At 32.6% G+C, this 20,621-nt stretch overlaps 1 protein-coding gene across 3 annotated transcripts in view; it reads left to right on the top strand.

The window, feature by feature from the left end:
* YTHDC2 (YTH N6-methyladenosine RNA binding protein C2) overlaps positions 1–16,688 on the top strand; it is a 73,922-nt gene extending 57,234 nt beyond the window's left edge. For 2 of the 3 annotated variants that reach the window (XM_082837280.1, XM_082837278.1), the window contains exons 25-29: positions 1,246–1,538; positions 5,636–5,810; positions 11,530–11,733; positions 12,487–12,669; positions 13,892–16,688. In XM_082837280.1, coding sequence (XP_082693406.1) covers positions 1,246–1,538; positions 5,636–5,810; positions 11,530–11,733; positions 12,487–12,669; positions 13,892–13,972 — 936 coding nt within the window. In that variant the 3' untranslated portion in view covers positions 13,973–16,688. The remainder of the gene's footprint in view (positions 1–1,245; positions 1,539–5,635; positions 5,811–11,529; positions 11,734–12,486; positions 12,670–13,891) is intronic. The other variant, XM_082837279.1, reaches the window with a different exon arrangement.
* The last annotated feature ends 3,933 nt before the right edge of the window (positions 16,689–20,621 follow it).

Here is a 20,621-nt window from a genome sequence, read left to right as displayed (position 1 = left end):
TCAGTTTTCATACATTCTCTGCCATATTGGGGTTTATTCTCTAGAGGATTTGAAAAATCTAGGTGTGGCTCAGTATTTGAGCATGGTAATATTTGAATATTTTTGTGTATATAAGAAAATATTGAATATTGGGTACACAAGAAATCCTTTCATTTTATGTAACTGTTTATAAGGGAAAGGTGTGAGTTCATCCTGTTTTCTCTTTTCATATTTCTCTGGAGTAGGAAAGATGAATGTTTTTTTTCAAATTAAAATTTTTCTTGATAAAGCCTTCCCTTAATTCCATCTTTACTTTTAAAGATCATTCTATATCCTTTTTTGGGACAATATCAACTGTTAAAAGTCAATACTGGCTAGGTTTACTTTTTTGCCATACATTCATTTATCACTTCAACCTACTGCAGTCTCATTTCCATTCCCATCGATCTTTCACTTCACTGAAACTGTGCTTGCCAAGGTCAATATTGTCTCCTCCAGGTTATCAAAGCCAGCCTGCTGTCCTTGATAAATTTGACCTTTCTCTCATATTTAGCTATTGTCCATACCCTTGTTTTTATTGATTCTGCCCTTCCCCATTTTTCTTCCTCACCCCTGTCCTAACTTCTTTGTCACTAGTTTCTATGACATTACTATTTCCTGATTCTTCTATCTAGAGAGGTCATTCCATCTTAGGTTCTTTCACTAACTCTTCTGTATGTGTTTGTGCCTTAAATGTTAGATGTTCTCTAGTAGTCTGTTCTTTACTCTGTTCTTCTGTCTCTGCACAATCTCTAAGGACCTTACCTCTATGTGTAGATTTAGTAACCATTTATGCATTGATAACTTCCAGGTACATCTTATCTGTATCTCTAGCTTAAGCTTTTCTCTGGACCTATGAATTCAGCTGCCTTATGGACATCATCATTTGGCAGTAAAAATAAAGTATGAATGGAACTAAATGTATTTTTCTTTATTTACCCTGCTGTTACTTTTCCAGTATTAATCACACTCTACCACACATTGTTTACTTTCTCTCTCATTGGAGTGTTTCATTTGATTTTGGGTCTCTAGTGCCTCAAAATGGTAAATAAATTTTATTTCTTTCATGCAACGGAAAGACTGAAATTGATAGTAAATGATATGAAATGTAAAACATGTTCTTTGGAAACAGTTTTAGACCTTAACTAATAAACAAATAGTTGTCTTGCAAGTGTGATAGATATTTTGCTTGTATCTATTTGAACTGAAGAAACCATTTTATTATAGGCAGCCAGTTTATTGCTGCAGCTTAGACAGAAGTGGCATAGCTTATTTTTACGCCGAATGAGAGCTCCATCCAAACCTTGGTCCCAAGTTGATGATGCTACCATAAGAGCAATTATAGCTGTTTTAAGCACTGAAGAACAGTCTGCAGGTTTACAACAACCATCTGGGATTGGCCAAAGGCCAAGGCCTATGTCTTCAGAAGAACTTCCTTTGGCATCATCTTGGAGGTCAAATAATAGTAGGAAAATTTCAGCAGATATTGAATTTTCTGATGAGTCTACTACTGCAGAAAGGTAAATTCATAACATTTTATCAAAACGAGATATTTTCTCTAGGAAAATAGTTATTTATCATAGAATCACATGCTTTTATAATATTTTAAAATTACTTTCTTATAATCTAAGATACACAAAAAGGTCGCAATAAAATAGGAAGAGTTACTTTCAAAAGATAACTTTCAAGTGTTAGATAATATTAAGGATTTCAAGCTCCTGGGGTCTTGAGTTATTTAACAAGGAAATTTTTCTGTCAGGAAAAGCTTAAAACGTTTAATTTCCAGAATTTACAAATTTAGGGTCTGAGAAAAAGATAGCAACATTTTTTATTATGTATTTTAGTTGATATATGTCAAGCCATATCTTTCCTAGATACTTCACAACGAGAAGTGTTGGCTGTGGCCATTTAGAAGAACAGCCTCCCCACAAGCCTTACCTAGATATTAATAACACTGACTAGTATTCCTACAGAAAAATACTTTATTCATTCATTCATACAGGGACACATTGAATGCCTGTTGTTCTTAGTGTGAGGGATATGGCAATGTGTAAGACAGACAAAATCTCTTTCTTCAGAGAGTTTACATTTTATTGAGGGGAGGCATACATATATTAAAAAAGTAAATAAATTTACTGTCTTGGCAGAATTTTTTAGTTTAGCTAACTTCTTTTATCCTTTCTAGCATTTGGCAATTAGATGTGATTTTTTTGTTTATTATATGATTAGTAATAATAATGAGAGCTCTTATATTGAATTATTTATCCAAAAATGTATTTGGTGGTATAATAGTGGTTATAATGAATTGTTGGTCATGATGCAGAAATATTTCTGGTTGTAAAAATATTTGTTAGAATCAAATTTAAATTTCTTTATATCAGTTAATTTTTTTTTTTTTAAACCAGGTTAAAATTGATAACAGAGACAAAATTCTTGCTTGGAGTGCTAATTTTGGCAGTATGGTAGATAGTCTCTGTGATAAGAATATGATTTCATTGTTAAAAACCTGAAAATAGGAACAATGGAAACATAAAAGATTTGTAGTGCTTATTGTTTTTCAAGGATCAGATGGAGTATATAGTACCTGCCTTCTTTTGATCAGATTTTACTTATTTGAATGAAGCATAAAAGCCTGTTATCAGTTAAGACTTCAGTTGAAAAGGAATAATACATGGTGGTTTCCAAGTTCTTCATATATTACATTTTAGGAATAATTTAACCAATTGCTTAGAGAACCTTCTCGTAATATGCATCCCTGAACCTTTTTCTCTGATGTAGACACTGCCAAGTGAAAGGAAAATAGTAAAAAACACATTTTCTACTTAGACACGCTTCACTTTTTAAAAAGAGTGTTCTAAAAGTTTACTTGAACAATGATTGTTTAGAATGTGAGAATACATTTGCATAGAAATTATGTGGTAGAGTTATTTATAGACTAATGTGTAAAAAACCTGTTATATTCACAGAGACTTTTTACACACATATGTGTCTATATACATACACACATACTACACACATACAGTTTTAGGGAAAAAAACCCTTCATTTTTTTTTTCTTTATAAAAGTAAGACATACTCATTTAATAAAATTTGGAAATACAGAAGAAGAAAATCAGAATTAGAAAGTGTAATATTAGTTATGCTTTAGAAACTGATTATCTTATAAATTCATTTCTCCACCTGTGATACCAGTGTCTACCATTTTCCTTTCCTTACAAGTTGTAGCCTTGCATTCTTCATTCTCTTGTCTGTTGAACAGTGAGATACAGAATTTCATCCACTTTTAGACTTTTGGTAGCATTAATAGATAAGGCCTGGAATTGATGTAGCTTGTTGAGGAATAGAATGAGGGCTCTTAGGAAGATTTATTTTTGAGTGGAGAAGTTATAATCTTTCTAGGATTACTTCTTGGAGAAAAGGGAGTTATAGTTAGAGTTTTCATGCTAGCATGGCAAGATATAGATTAGATAATTTCTTTTAATAAAAGCATTTTATTGAAACTATTTTTTAAAAGTTTAAGAAGCTATTTAAAAATAGAAGTTACCCACATCCCACCTTAAAATTAAACCAATTTTTATTGTCATTTTCTAAATAATAACTTGCTCATTTACAGAGAATAAACATATCTTTTCTATAAGAAAAATGAGATATAAATGAGTTATCAGAACTCTTTGTTCCTCTTAAATAAAAATTTAGGTTGGAAGGGTTTACACGAATGTTTTGTTTCTACGTGCATGAAATTTTGGGGGGGAAGCCAAGTATGAGAGAAAAGCTTAGAATACAGCACAGAGTCAAAGATCAAATTGAAAACCACGAAAGTAGACATTTAGTTCTATTGAAAACATCATTTTTATTTTAATAAGGTATTACACTCAGTTAAGTTCTGTTACCTAATTTTTAGGTAAATAAAGTGCCAGGGAAAGAATGATGGAATTTTAGAGGTGTAACTTGATAATTCATTGAACGTCAATTCATGAGAGGGAAAAAAACCTGAAAAGTTGGTTCTTTACATTTATCAAGTTGTTATTAATTATTCAGATGTTTATTCATTATATATTTTCATTAATATTTTTAGGTTTTAGCTATTTTATTTCATTTTTGAACGAAATAGTATTGGATCTAAGATACTTACTGAAAGAGAAGCAAATTGTGGGGATAAGCTATTTTAACCTGTTTTGAAGGCAGAATAATTATAATTGCAAGACTCAGTGGAAGTTTATGTACTATTGATGACTTGGCCTTTTTTGTTTTGTTTGTTTATTATAAATATTGTTAAACATAGCAAAGTAAATGATATGTCATGGTGAATTCCATATTTCAGCTTCAGTAGTTTACCAAGATTTTCACCTATTTGCTTTATCTACCCCAATTATGTTTTTCTTGCTTCCTTTCTTTTTCTGTTTACATATTTCAAAAATCAGTCTCACACATCATGTCATTTTACCCTTCTGTATTTAAATATGCATCTCTTAAAAATAGAGGGATTTTTCCTACATAATCAAAATCCAATTATCAGTCCCAATAAAATAATCATTTCCCCAATTCTCAAACTATAGATTTATTTGAAACAACATCTAGGGAGGACTCATGCATTGTATTAGGGTGTCTTGTTTCTTGAATCTCTTGTGATCTAGAGCAGTTAGTTCCTCTGCTGACTTTTTTTAGGGAATGAGGTCAGTGGTATTAGATGTACCACATTCTGTATTGGTTTCTTTTTATTGCTATACCCTATATATTTCATGGAAAATGGTGGTTAGCTCTCAGGGCTTGATTAGATCCAGTGTTTTGGCCAGAATATTTTATAGGTAGTGCTATGAACTTTATATTGCACTACTTTAGGAAGTACTTAATGTCTTTTTTTTAATGTCTGGTTGTTCCACTAAGATGTATACTTTTTAAAAAATTATAAAATTCCTGACTGCCGTTTTTGCTGCATTTATTGATAGAATTTTAAAACAGAAGAATCTTAGCGTTTATCTAATTGACTCCCTTTATCTAACAGGTAAGGAAATTAAAACTCAGATAAATTAAGACTTGCCCAGGATCACCTGCCTCGTTAGTTGTAAATTTAGTACTGTCCCAAAAACCTTCTCTCCTGACTCTAGTCCTGTCTTATTTCCACTTTACCATACTGTAATTTTTAGTATGCTTTTGAAATCTATTGTATTTGGCTTTACGATATTATATGAAAGTGGAATGGAAGCGGAGTCAGTGATATTCTAGTAAAGGCCATTAGCACAGGTATATTTAATTAATTTTATAATGTTAAAAGACATTAAACATCAATATAAGACATTATAATTGTTAAGGACTTCTCCTGGACTGACATTAAAAGAGATTAGGAGTTTTGTAAGGGAATAATACTTGGGTATTTAATATTAAGTTAAAGATTTTTATAGGTTGTTTTAAATGTATTTTTGTATTATTTTAAATGTTGTTTTTGTAAGTATACTGTAATAATACAACTCTTTCATCTAAATGTAATTGAAGAATGAAATTGCCTTTTTAAATACTATTCCATAAATCAAAGTGTCATTGGAGCTTTGGTTTGAAATGGACTGTGCTTTGTATTATGAACTTATGTATAACTGATCTTTGCTTCCTCATTTTCACTCAAGAGTATTGATGAAATCTCCATCTCCAGCACTGCACCCACCTCAGAAGTACAAAGATAGAGGAATTTTACATCCTAAACGAAGCACTGATGACAGGTCAGATCAGTCTTCTGTGAATACAGACAGCAATAATTATCAAAGTCCTTGTGCTAGTCCTTCTCCTCCATCCTCAGGAAAGGTAGAGTATCAAGGATTTGTAGCAAATCTGATGTTACATATTTAAACAAAATTATAAAATAATTGTTTTTAAGTGACTAATCATGGCCTCTGTTCTAGATATAAATAGAAGCTGACAAACTGAGTAAATATTTTAGTTTTTTCCTGCTTGCCAGGTATTTTAGGTTATTATCATCTTGGGGTGTTTTAAACCTAATAGGTCATTCACAGATGGCATGTAGCTAGGCAGTTCATGATTTCCTTTCTGTATCTTTAGAACCTTTTTTTGTTCAAAACAAATGACAAGAAGATTTTCTTAAATTAATTTTGGTTCATACCTTCAGAATTGAAAACAATAGTTTCTTTCAATTCTTAATTGATTTCTCCAATTCAATGGTTATATTAAAAAAACAAAAGACTGGATGGGGTTAGGAAGATAGGAAATGTTGATAAAGAATTGAGAACTATGTATCTTTTAAAAAATTTGTAATACGAATGACTTCAAATGTCTAGAATATGTTTACATTTACTTTCCTGCATTGTTAGTACCTGAGTATTCGATTAGTGTTCGTTAGCTATATGATGTGGTTCTGGTGAAAATGTCTGCTGAACTACTCTTGTTAAATAAGAGGAAAAGCAGTGTTTTTGCAGATTTGCATTCTTAGGTTTTAAGATTTTTTTGTTTTTAATTTTAAAGTGCCTTTATTAAGGCATAATTTACACAATAAAATTCACGGATTTAAACTGTACAATTGAGTGAATTTTGACGAATGTATACAATCATGTAACTGTACTATAGTCATGTAGAGAACATGCCCATCACCCCTAGATTCTGGCAACCACTAAACTACTCTTTGTTCTGGGAATTTTGCTTCTTTTGGAACTTCCTGTAAATGGAATGTATATAGCTTTTTATGACTGGCTATTTCACTTTTGAAATTCATCTGTATTATTGAGTGTATTATTAGTTTATTACTTTTTATTGCTGAGTAGTATTCCATTGTATGGATATGCCACAGTATGTTTATCTATTTACCATTGATGGACATTTGGATCATTTCTACTTTTTGACTATTATGAATAATATTCAGGTACAAATCTTTACGTGTAGATATGTTTTCTAATCTTGGGTACATACCCAGGAGTAGGTTTGTTGGGTTGTATGGTAAGTGTAACTTTACAAGAAACTACTCAACTGTTTTCTGAAATAGCTGTACTATTTTCTATTCCCTTCAATAATCTATGAGAATTCCATTTGTTCAGTATTCATAACAATACTTAACATTACTAGTCTCTTAATTTTAGCCATTCTCATGGGTATATAGTGATACTCCACTGTAGTTTTACTTTGCATTTCCCCAGTGACTAAGGATGTTGAGCATCATTTCATGTGCTTTTTTGCCATTTCTGAATCTTCTTTGGTGAAATATCTGTGCAAATTTTTGTTAACCTCTTTACATTGTTTATTGGTTGTCTTTTTTTATTTAGTTGTAAGCGTTTCTTAGTATATTCTGGATACAAGTCTTAATTTTATGTTTTGAACATTTTTTCTAGTAGTCTGTGCTTGCATTTACATTTTCTTAATGGTGTCTTTTTTTTTTTTCTCATGTAACCCATCACTTTATTTATTTATGAGTGTTTTTAAAAATTTTTTATTGAGGTATGCTTGATTTACAATAGTATATTAGTTTTATGTGTACAACATAGTGATTCGATATTTTTATAGATCATACTCCACTTAAAGTTGTTACAAAATAATGGCTGTATTTCCCTGTGCTGTACAATGTATCCTTGTTGCTTATTTACTTTATTTTTTTTTATATTTTTAATTTAATTTTTATTATATGTTAGAGTATAGTTGATTTACAATATTGTATTAGGTTCAGGTGTACAGCAAAGCAATTCAGTTGTCTTTTAAAGAACAAATATTGATGGAAATCCATTTAATCTATTTTTTTCTATTTTGGTTTCATCTGTTTTTTGTATTAGGGTTCATATTTTTGGTGTCCTGAGAAGTCCTTGCCTAACCCAAGATTTTCTCCTGTGCTTTCTTCTAGAGATTTTACAGTTGGAACTTTTACATGTATTGATAGGTATATGATCTATTTCATATACCTTGAATTAATTAATTTCAAGTTAATTTTTGTTTATAGTATGGGTGGGTGAACGATAATTTTTTGGTGTTTGCCTATACAGTTGTTCCAGAGCCATCTGTTGAAAAGATCTTTTTTTCATTGAATTACCTTGGCACCTTTGTCAAGAATCAATTGACCATAAATATGTTTTCTACTTATTGGACTCTATTTCATTGATCTGCATACTTCTCCTTTGCCAGTGCTACAGTGACTTGATTATATAATAGCTTCCTAGTAAGTCTTGAAATCAGTTAATGATTTTTCTCCAACTGTGTTCTTCTTTTGCAAAATTGTTTTCGCTCTTCTGCAATCTTTGTGCTTTTGTATAAACTTAGAAGAAGCTTGTCAGTTTCTACAGAAAAACTTTTTGGTATTTTGAGTGGAATTGCACTAAATCTATAGATCAACTTGAAAATCTACAATTAACAATTTTTAGTCTTCCAATCCATAAGCATAGCTGCATTTATTTAGATAGTCTTTAATTTCTCTCAACAGTGTTTTGTGAATTTCAGAGTTCAAATATTACAGTTTTTTTGTTACATTTAGTCCTAAATAGTTTATATTTTTGATGCTGTTGTTCTTTTTAAATTTTAAGTTTCAGTTCATTGGTATCCTATAGAAATACATTTGATTTTTGTATATTTATCCTATATCCTATGACCTTACTTCACTTATTAATTCTATTAGCTTTTTATGTAGATTTCTCAGGATTTTCTACATGGACAATCATGCTGTTAATAAAGGTAGTTTTACTTCTTTCCTTTCCAAAGTGAACGCCGTTTATTTCTTTTCTTGCCTTATATCTATGGCTAGAACCTGCAATAAAATATTTAATAAAGATGCTGAGAGCCCTCCTCTTTGTCTTGACCTTAGAGGGTAAATCTTAAGTCTTCCACCATTTAGTGGGATGTTTTCTTTTGGATCTAGTTTGATAAGAAGGTTTGTTAGGAATAAGCATTGAATTATACTCAGTGTTTTGTTTTTTTTACATCTATTGAAATGATAATACAATTCTGTTTTTTTTTTTTTGATCTGTTAATATAATGGATTTCATTGATTTTCTAATGTTTATACCTCTCTTGGTCATAATCTATTATCCTTTTAAAATATTGCTAGATTTGATTTTGTTCAATCAAAAATTTTGTTAAATGAGGGATCTTTGTTTATGAGAGATATTATTCTCTAGTTATGTTTTCTTATGTTATCTTTGGATGGTTTTGGTATCAGAATAATGCTGTACTCTTAAAGATTAGTTGGGAAGTGTTCCTTCCACTTCAATTTTTTGGAAGAGATGTATAGATTTGGTATTGTTTCTTCCTTAAATGTTTGATAGAATTCACTAGTTAAGTCATTTTTACTTTACCCTAATGTATCCTGAATCAGTATTATGCCCTTTCTGTTACAGTTTGAGAACCTTGCAATAATGTACTTTTATTTTACCCTTCAATCCATTATGTTATTGGTTTCATACATTTTTTTTCAGCATATGTTATAAATGCCACAATGTATTGCTTTTTATTTAGTCAATTATCTTTTTATCAAAAGTTAGGAAAATGTCCTGTATATTTACTCAATATTTACAGTTTCCTGTGCTTTTTATTCTTTTGTATTGACACGAATTTCTGTCTTGGATCATATTCTTCTGGCTGAAAACCTTCTTTTAACATTTCTTTAAGTACAGATCTGCAGGAAATGAATTCTTTTAGCTTTTGTGTGAAAATTTTTTCACTTTTATTTTTGAAAGATATTTTACTGTGTATATAATTCTAGGTTGACAGTGATTTTCTTTCATTATTATAATACTATCATATTAGTAGTTTACATAGTTTCTCATGAGATGTCTACTATCATTCTTATCTTTCTTTCTCCATATATAATTTGTCTTTTTTTCCCTAGCTGCTTTTAAGATTTTCTTTTTCTACTGGTTTTCAGCAATTTGATTTTGATATGACTCGGTCTGGTTCTCTTTATATTTCCTGTTTAATCTGTATATTTATAGTTTCCATCAATTTTGGGAAATTTAACACCATTATTTTTCATATTTTTTTATATCTCATCTCTCCCCCTTCTTCTCTGGAACTCTAGGTATACAAATGTAAGACTACTTGATATTGTTCCACGGGTCACTGATATTCTCTTCATTTTTTTCAGTTGTTTTTGTCTCTTTCCTTCATTTGAGATCATTTCTATTGCTACATCTTTAAATTCACTGATATTTTTATTTGTAATGTTTAATCTGATGTGCATTCTTTTTAGTGTATTTTTACTTCATATATTATATTTTAATTTCCAGAACTTCCTTTGGGTCTTTAAAAAAATACCTTCTATTTCCCCACTCATCACATTTATGTTTCCTCCACCTTCTTGAACATAGCACATAGATTTAGGATAGCTGCTTTAAATTCTTATCTCCTAATATCATCATCTGTCAGATCTCACTCTGTTCCTGTTGATTAATCTTTTTCTGGTTGTGTGTCATAGTCTCCTGTTGTTTGCATTCCTTAAAATTTTGTTTGGCTGCTATATTTTTGTTGTATTTCTTTAAATAGTGTTAGACATTTTTCTGATACACAGTTAAGTTAGTTGCAGTCAGTGTAATCCTTCCGGGATTTGCTTTTAGGCAGTGTTAGGGTGGATCCAGGGCAGTTTTTATTCTGATACTAATTTAGTTCCAGTACTAAGGTATGATCCTTCTGTGGGCTAATGCACTATGTATTACAAGTTCTTTCTCTTCTGTCTGGAATAAGATGAAGTATTCCCAACCGTGTGTGAGCTCTAAGAACTCTTTTCCTTTGGATCTTTCCTGGCCTCAGGTCATTTTTTCTTACCTATGTGCAGGTCACTACTTAGCCAAAAACTTCTGGGAACCCCTTCTGCAGTTCCCTGGGAGTTCTCTTCCCATGAAGCTTCCTTCTATATAGTACACTGCCATGGAAAATCTAGTTACCTTGGCCTTTAAACTCTAAGGTCTATGTCTGCAATTCAGTAAGACCATTGGATTCTGTTTGTGTTTCCCTTCCCGCATTGCCTGGAAACTGTATCGAGGCGGTAAGCTGGAGCAATTTTTGTTTTGTTTTCAGACTTCGCAAGTTTATTAAAATATTTTCTGAAAGTACATTTGGAGTGTAAATCAAAGTTGGCAAACCAGGATCCTTTCTTTCTTTCTGTCTTTCTTTTTTTGTGGTGTGTGGGCCTCTCATTGTTGTGGCCTCTCCCGTTGTGGAGCACAGGCTCTGGATGCGCAGGCTCAGCGGCCATGGCTCACGGGCCCAGCCGCTCCGTGGCATGTGAGATCTTCTCGGACCAGGGCACAAACCCATGTCCCCTGCATCAGCAGGCGGACTCTCAACCACTGCGCCACCAGGGAAGCCCAGGATCCTTTCTTGATAAGGGATTTTGAATACTCTGACAATGAGTGCTTGGTTTTGGCTCTTTAACCTCATTTTGATTGAGCCTTGTGTAGGTTTTCAGGCATGATAGAGCTATTTGCATTTGTTGACTGTTTGGTAAAATATTTTGGTTTATATATTTATGAAGATGTTTAATGGAGCCTATTGATTTTGAAAGGTCAAATTACCTTTCAAGAATTTATACTTCCTTTTTTAGGGCTCAAAATCTCCTTCACCAAGACCAAACATGCCTATTCGATACTTCATAATGAAGAGTAGCAATCTGAGAAACCTTGAAATTTCTCAACAGAAGGGTATCTGGTCTACAACCTCTAGTAATGAGAGGAAGCTAAACCGAGCCTTTTGGGAAAGCAGCATGGTTTACTTGATATTTTCTGTTCAAGGATCTGGACATTTCCAGGTGAGCCATCCTGAAGCAGTAAAAGGGCATTGTTCTTCTGTTTGCAGATTAGATCATTTAAATCATAGAGGTTAAAAAGAAGCTGGCTTTTTATTGCATTGGAATGCAAGAATGCATTGTGCTTGGATGAGGAATATATTGCACCTCTTCAAAGGAATGATGTATAGGGATCCCTTTACTTTTGCCTTGTTTTACCAGAGCTTTTCCAGATAAACAATTTTTCCTTTTGAGACAACTTTAGATTTACTATTTCTCAGGTGGATTAAAAGTAATGAGAAGCGTGACTTTTTGATAAAATGTTTATTTTAAATAGGCCAAAGAAATTAGTTTTGACTGTCAGGAAACTGAGTGTGTTTCTTAACTCATCTTTATTTGATGTATATCTGAATTTATAAAATAATGAATTATTATTTGATATTATTATCATTTTTGGAATTAAAAACCCAGAAGTTAGATTGTATCCATTTGTAATGGATAAATGTGGGTTTAGAACTATGATATATTATTTAGAAAATATCTGTTTGTATTTGAAATTATATTAGAAGGCTGGAATTGGTCTCTCCTCTAAAATTTGCTAATTCATCTTTTTATAAAAAACAATGGGTGGCTTTCTGGATTTTTGTTATATATTATTTTTATATTACATTTTTACCTTAAAATAAAAAAAAAACAACTCAGAGTTTCTCAGATAAATTGAATCCAGAGTCTTAATGTCATCCTCACCTTCACCATTTCCCCTCATTTTACCCACAGGGATTTTCTAGAATGTCTTCTGAGATAGGAAGGGAGAAGAGTCAGGACTGGGGTTCAGCTGGACTAGGAGGAGTGTTTAAGGTGGAGTGGATACGAAAAGAAAGTCTTCCCTTTCAGTTTGCACACCATTTACTCAATCCTTGGAATGACAACAAGAAAGTCCAGATAAGCAGAGATGGGCAGGTATGCAATGGCATTTAATATTTTTCTTCCACTCTTCTTTTTGTTTTGTTTGGCTGTTATTCAGTGATTTGTTTGAGGAGCAAATGCAAGAATACAAATTGTATATTCTATGTGCACATGGGGAGATAATGGTTCAGATTTGTAAAAGTGCTAGTTAAAAGCCTACTTTCAAATGTGCCTGACAGAGCTCACTGTTTTTTTTTAACATTTTGTAAATTTGACTTTGCTCTGTCATTGCATATATAAAATCTTTCATAAGTCAATTCTTGGAGGTTCCTGTTTAACTAAAGATATGATCAAAACCTAGTGTAATTCTGAAGTAATTTCACTAAAGTCTAAGGATAACAACAGTATCTATGTTCTTTATGGCTTTAACTAATGATATAACATAAATAATAACCTTTTAATATTTTTGTGGCTTGTTTTATTTTTATTATGCTTTGCTTTGCCTTCATGATGCTGCTATGTATTTTAAACTAGTTAAGGTGATGGAAATTAACATATATTGATATATTGACTACTGGGCTAGCTTCTTTATATGAGGTAGTTCAATTCTTAGGCCTAAAATGAGTTATTAGCCAAATATTTTATAGGAGAAAATAGATTCAGAGAATCTATCTAGTCTTGCCTAAGGTCACATCTAATACTTTATTTGAACAAGTGTGACTCAGTTCAAATCACCATATGAAAAGTGTTAGGGTTCCTTTTAAGTGCACATGATGTCACAAGGGGACTATAAATGCTCTTTTCAAATATATAAAAATATTTTCATTTTTATTCTATAATAATGATTTTGAAATGTCACATTCCTTATAGTCATCCAAGATAGTTTCTTGAGAAAAATACCCCAAACATCTAATATGCTAAGTATCACCATAAACCTTTGGAAGTTTAAGCTGAGTGCTTTTGCTAAATCTCCATGAAAACAAAATTCATTATTTCCAGATAGAAAAAATTGCAGAAGAACTCCCTGGAAATTTCTCACCATTTTGTCACAGAGAGTTGCAATATTTGCAGGTTAACTACAATCTTGGAAATCTGGAAGTCAATTCTGAATCTTAACGAAAAGAATTAGAGCAATGCATAACATAGGAGTTTAGCATGTTCTTGTAGAAACATGGAATTTGATTTGATTTTCTTACATTTTTATCAGTATAGGTTTTGATGATAAAAAATTCAGTCTAGTCCTTTTTATGTTCATTCTGACTTTTGGTTTATCTAGGAACTAGAACCTCAGGTTGGTGAACAGTTGCTCCAGTTATGGGAACGCCTTTCATTGGGAGAAAAAACCACAACTGATTGACATTCAGGTTATACCATACTTGACTTTGAGTACTGGCAGTATTTGTGATCATTAAGGATATCTTTCAGATTATTTATCTTTTCTTTTTTTCTTCTTCTTTTTTTTAAACCCTTCCAGACTTCTTAGCTTCAGAAGAACATCATGCCTACTCATAACCACTGAATGCACTGACTTCCAAAAACTGAAATGGGGTTGTGTGTTATTCTGAATGGGCTTTTCTGGTTGAAAGTGTTGCTTTAGAACCACCATCTTCATATAAAAGAGAAAAGGATAATTTAATTTTTATAGTGATCATAGGGAATGATTATATGTTTGTTAATATGTTTATAATTGAATGAAATAGAGTTAGTTTCATTATTTAACACAATAGCAGTTAAACATACTTAATTTGAAGTTAAACATTTCATTTGTTTGAAACACTGACTTAGAACTCTTATTGGTGTTTTTTTTAACGTAGAGTAAACTGTTTACTTTTAAGAAAGGTCTGACTATATCTGTCCATCTGAGCAACATTTTAGAAGAGTCAACTCTAAAGATTTATCATTAAAAAACAAGCAAAGAAAAGCAAATGACCAAAATCTAAAAATGTCCCTTTCAAAAATAATGTGTGCTGATTAAGGACTATTCATTGTGCCATTTTTAACCTGAGGCACATTAAGGAAGAAAAAAAAAGAAAGGATGTTCTTTTTTTGCAACTATGAAATGCAGTAAAAATTGAAGAAAGGCAGAATTCCTCCCTGACTTTGATCAGATCAGATTAAGTGCTTAGTTTTATTCCTGGTGCTACCTCTTTTAACCTGATGTGTCCCAAACATTCTTTTCTCCTACATTACAGTCGTCACACATCTCTGATATAAAAACAGTGATTATGATCTCTTTGTTTTGGCTAGAGAAAGTTGATTTAGACAGGTTAAAAATTTAAGTAAATTATACAAGTTGAAAAGAAATGCTCTTAACAGTTACTGGTAGCTTGGTTTCTCTATGTCTTCCAAACTGAAGCCTCCAAACGCCACAATTCTAAATGCCTTCTATTTGTTTTCTAGTACTTTTTATTCTACTTATGTTTCCAGGTAAGATTTCTCTTTTTTTGCATTTGTGGTTTAATAAATGGTGGATAACTTTTTGTAAACCCATGTTAGTGCCAACTCTCATGTATTTCTTTGCCATCTCAGAATTATTTGGTTTGCTCTCTTTACCACAATTGTCTATGAAGTTTCCTTAGACGCTTTCTGAAGGGAAATAGAGGTACAGGGAGAAATCAAAGAAATGTCTTGGTTACTGAGTTCTAAATAGAACAGGTTTGATAGCACTTCTCATGATGCAGTTGGGTCATTGCCATGTAACAAAAAACCAACATGAATATGATTTAAAGACAAAAAGAAAACTCTAAGTCCTCTGCTTCTGTATTTGACAACAAAGAAGTGAAAAATCATGGGTCAACATAAAATCTTGGGAACTCTTCTACTTTCTCTGGGAGAGCATTATATGTTGGTGCATTAGTTTAAAATGTCGGCTGTGACTTTGCCTGTATTTGTAGGTACAGGATTTTTGTTTGTTTTATACTTTGAAACATAACTGTAAATTAAGCCTATGTGAATTATGTTCCACTATATGCGTATTACACTTCTTTTCCTATTAGAGCAAGTTGTGGTTTTCTGATAATGGATACATTTTGTTTAGGTACATATTTAGCAGTTCACAGTGTCCTAATTTGGAAGTAAGAACTTCTAAAAAATAGAAGTTGTTTTAATTTCCATCTGTTTTCTAATATATATCCCTGTATGTAAATGATGAGTTTGTTGATATTTAAGATGAACACAATTTGAATGTAATTAAAATGCTGTTTTTTGGAAGAGATGAACTTTAAACATACTTATTAAATGAAGTTCTGTTAAATCATTAAAATTTTGTTATTTCTGACACTATATAGTAGGACTAAGGTAACAATGATCAACAATACCCCTTGAGATATTAATGAATTTCATACACTTTGAAGAATACTAAATTGCAATAGAAGGTGATGGCCTCATATCAATACCTCCCCCTCAAAAAAAAATTGCCTTATTACGATAGGGGAATGGGGAAAATCCCGACGTGTTTTTATATAAAATCCTTTGCTTATTAATAGAATATGTAGCCGTGGACCTTTTGTTCTCAGGACACTGCATGATGGTACTGCATTATTGCATCCACTGAACAACCCAGCTTCACTCTACCAATTACAGCAAAGATAGACAATAAGGAAAGAATAATCTCAAATGAGTACTTCAAGAAAAGGCATGTTCATTTAAGAATTTATGCTCAGAGACTCATTCTTCACCATTTAAAACCTTATATCCTGAGACAGAGAAAGTGTTAAGGAATAAGTCAAATGAACTTAACCCCTGAATCAACACCAGGGTGAAAAACTGGACACATAATTCACAAGTGGCCACACCTCTCAGTCTGAATGAGCTTCCCACAGCACAGATCCTCACTATGCTCCTGAATTCTCCATGATTCCTCTCTACCCAGAGGACCATACAGTGCAGTCAGTATAGCCAGGGCCACTGGATGCATCATGGTCTTTCTAGCCAAAAATGAATTTCTACTTGGCTGTCTAATAAAATGTCAAATTCTGTATATTCAAAATTGAACTACAGTTCTTTCCCCACAATCTATTCCACTTAAAGCTGTCCTATTTTCAATTGATGCCAGTTTCATTCTTTTGGTTGTTCAGGCCAGAAAACTTGGAGTCATCCATGATTCCTTTATTTCTCTCAAACTAATCCATCAGAAAATTTTCTTGGCTTCACCTTCAAAATATATCTAGACTCCAGCTGTTTCTCACCACATGTGTCATAACTACTCTGGACTGAGCCACCATCATTCCTAAGATGTCTTCCCTTTTCTCCTGTTCCTCATGCCACCAATCTGTTTTCAACACAGAAATCAGTAGTCCTTTAAAAACATTAAATCAGTTCATATTACTCTGTTGCTCAAAACCCTTCAGCGGCTCCCCATTTCGCTCAAAGCCAAAGTCCTTATAATGGTATAAGCACCTTTTATGATCTGGTCCCCCATTACATCTCTGAACTTCTCTACTCTACTCTCCTCCTCTGCTCATTCCACTTTAGCCACATTGACCTCCTCACTATTCCTTGAATATACCAGGCACCTTGCAGCATCAGAGACTAGTTTTAGCTATTCACTCTGCCTACTCTTCTCAGAATATCTGTTTGGCCAATTAGTTGTGTCATCATTCAGTGTTAGGTTTACTGTAAATTTTTTTAAAAATTTATTTAACTTCTAGAATTAACAAACAGTAAAATCAAATTTTTCTTAGATGTATAGCTTTATGAATTTTAACACATGTACAGATTTATGTAACTTCCACCACAATCAAGATACAGTTCCATCACCTCCAAAACTCCCTCATGCTACCCCTTTGTAGTTATATACCCTTAACACCTGCCAGCCATTGGTCTGTTCTCTGACATTTCTAGCTTTCTCCTTTTGAGAATATCATTTAAATAAATCATACAGTATGTAACCTTTTGGGTCTGGTTTCTTTCACTCATCATAATGCCTTTAAGAGTGATCCAAGTTGTGTATATCGAAGTTCATTTCTTTTTATCGTGAGTAGTATTCCATTGTATAGAATGTGCCACATTTTGTTTTTAACCATTTACTTGTCAAATGGTATTTAGATTGTTTTCCATTTTGTGTGTGTGTGTGTGATTATAAGTAAAACAGCTAAACATTTGTGTACAGTATTTTGTGTGGAAATATGTTTCCATTTCTTGAGTAAATACCTAGGACTGGGATTGCTGGATCATATGGTAAGTGTATATTTTATTTTATAAGCAACTGCCAAACTCTTTTCCAGAGTGGCTATACCATTTTTCATTCCTACCAGCGATGTCTTAGAGTTCCTGGTTGCTCCACATACTTGACAGTACTTACTATTGCTAGTATATTTTATTTTCATCATTCTATTAGGTGTGTGATAGCATCTGATCATCGTTTTAAGTTGTATGTCTCTAATGGCTATTAATATTGACCATCTTTTCATGTGCTCTCTTAGTCTCTTTAGGATGCTATAACAAAATACTACAAATTGTGTGGCTTGTAAACAACCAAAATTTATTTCTCATAGTTCTGGAGCCTGGAAGGCCAAGATCAAGGTGCCAACATGGTTGAGTTTGGGTGCAAGCCCTCTTCCTGCTTGCAGATTGCTGACTTCTTACTGTGTCTTCACATGGTAGAAGGGGATTTTAAAGGCACTAATCTCATTCATAAGGGCTCAGCCCTCATTGTCTAATCACCTGCCAAAGGTCCCTGAAAGATTCCTAATATCATCACATTGGGCATTAGAATTTCAACATAAGAATTTTGAGGGCACACAAACATTCAGCCTCTAGCAGTCACCCTCCATCTTTGGTGAAGTGCCTGTCTAAGTGTTTTGACCATTTAAAAATTAAATCATTTGTTTTCTTACTGTTGAGTTTGGGGATTTCATTATATTTTTGGAATACAAGTTCTTTGTCAGATATGTGATTAAAAATTTATTTTTCTCTCTGTAGCTTTTAATTCTCATAACAGTATTTTTTGTATTTTTAAATTTTTTTTAAAAAATCAGTTTTTTTCTTTTATGAATCATGATTTAGGTGTCATCTAAGAAGTCTTTTGCCTAATCCTTAGTCATGAAGATTTTCTCCTATGTTTCCTTCTAAAAGTTCTGTAGTTATATGTCTTATATTTAGATTCATGATCCATTTTGGGTTAATATTTGTACAGGATGTGATATTAGGTTGAGGTTTATTTTTAATGCATATGAATGTCCAGTGGTTTCAACACCATTGTTGAAAACTTTACCTTTATTGAATTGTCTTTGCACCTTTGACAAAAATCAGTTTGCCTATTTCTTTGGCTCTATTTCTGGACTCTCTATTATGTCCCATTGATTTATATATTTGTCCTTCACCAATACTGAAGTCTTGATTATTGGTGTTTTAGAGTAATTTTTAAAAATTGGGTAGTGAGGACTTGCACTTCTAACCAAGATGGGGAGTAACATGGACCGTATTTACTTTCTTTCCTGAAACAACATTAAAAAAATGAGACAAAATACATGAAGCTACAGTTTTCAAGACACTGGACATCAGGTGAAGGACAGTAATTCCTGAGACATAGGAAACAAACAAGGTGAGTCCTACAATTGCCCAAGCTTACTGCCTCAGAGGGTTTCCAGACTGTGGCATAGGGAGGGGAACTGAAGCAGAACTTGAAAGTTTCTGAGTTGAGGAGACAGAGGTTAGAGTGGGGAAACCAGAGCAGCTAGAGTTCATAGAAGAGAAGACCAGAGAGGGTAGAACTGCATAGCAGGTGAACCCCAGAGATCTGTCGGTCTCCGTGGAATACTCATCAGAGTGCCGATCAGGTCATGCATGCACAGAAACTGCCTGAGGTCAGGAAAAGAACCATCTGAAAGGATTAAAGGGAATAGTGCCTGGTGCTTATAAAAGGCTAGTAATAGTAACTCTTCTCACTAGCCAGACTTGTAAAAATTCAAAAAAAGGCAGAAAAGAGGAAAAAAGAAAAAACAAATGGAAATAACAAATGGAAACAAAATAAATAGAAAACAAATAATGAGATGATAGACTCAAATATAACAAAAGCAATAATCATATTAACGTCTAAAAATCCCAGTTAAAAGGGAGAGCTTGTCAGACTGGATAAAAAAAAATCAAGACTCAATTACATGATGCCTACAAGAAATATACTTTAAATATGAAAACAAATAGGTTAAAAGTTTTAAAAAATGGGAGAAGTTATACCATGCTACTATTAGTAAACAAACAAACAAAAACCTAGAATGGCAGTAGAATTCAGAGCAATGACTATAAAGACAGGGTTGAAGACAGGCAGTTAGTAATAATACAAGGATCAATTGACATAATCCTAAATATGTAGGCACCTAATTAAAAGAGCTTCAAAATACTTAAGTGAAAGTTGATAGAACTGAAAGGATAAGTTCACAATATTGTCAGATTTCAATACCTCTCTCTCAATAGTTGATAGAAAAAGTAAGCAAAAAATCAGCAAATATATTGTAGACTTGAAGAACACTATCAACCAAATTGACCTAATTAACATTTATAGAACTTACCAACCAACAGCAGCAGGATATACACTCTTTTCAAGTACACACAGAATATCATGATAGACCACTTTGTGGACCATGACACAAATCTCAATACATTTATTTATTAATTTATTTTTTCTTGTGGTAAGAGCATTTAACATGAGGTCTACCCTCACCAAATTTTTAAGTGTGCAATACAATAATGTTAACTATAGGCATGGTGTTGTACAGCAGATTTCTAGAACTTATTCATCTCCATTTCCCACTCCCCCTGTTCCCTGGCAACCATTATTGTATTCTCTGTCTCTATGATTTTGACTACTTTAAATACCTCATAAAGTGAATGATGCAGTATTTGTCCTCCTGTAACTGGTTTATTTTAGTTAGCATAATGTTCTCCAGGTTCATTCATGGTGTTGTGTTTGGCAGGATTTCCTTCCTTTTCAAGGCTGGATAATATTTCATTGTAGGTATGTACCACATTTTCTTTATCCATTCATCTTTTGATAGACATTTAGGTTG

Source organism: Leucopleurus acutus, assembly GCF_964270905.1.
Source record: "Leucopleurus acutus genome assembly, chromosome: 3".
Taxonomy (NCBI): domain Eukaryota; kingdom Metazoa; phylum Chordata; class Mammalia; order Artiodactyla; family Delphinidae; genus Leucopleurus; species Leucopleurus acutus.
Note: the sequence above shows the minus strand (reverse complement) of the source record. Positions and strands in the feature narration are given on the sequence as shown.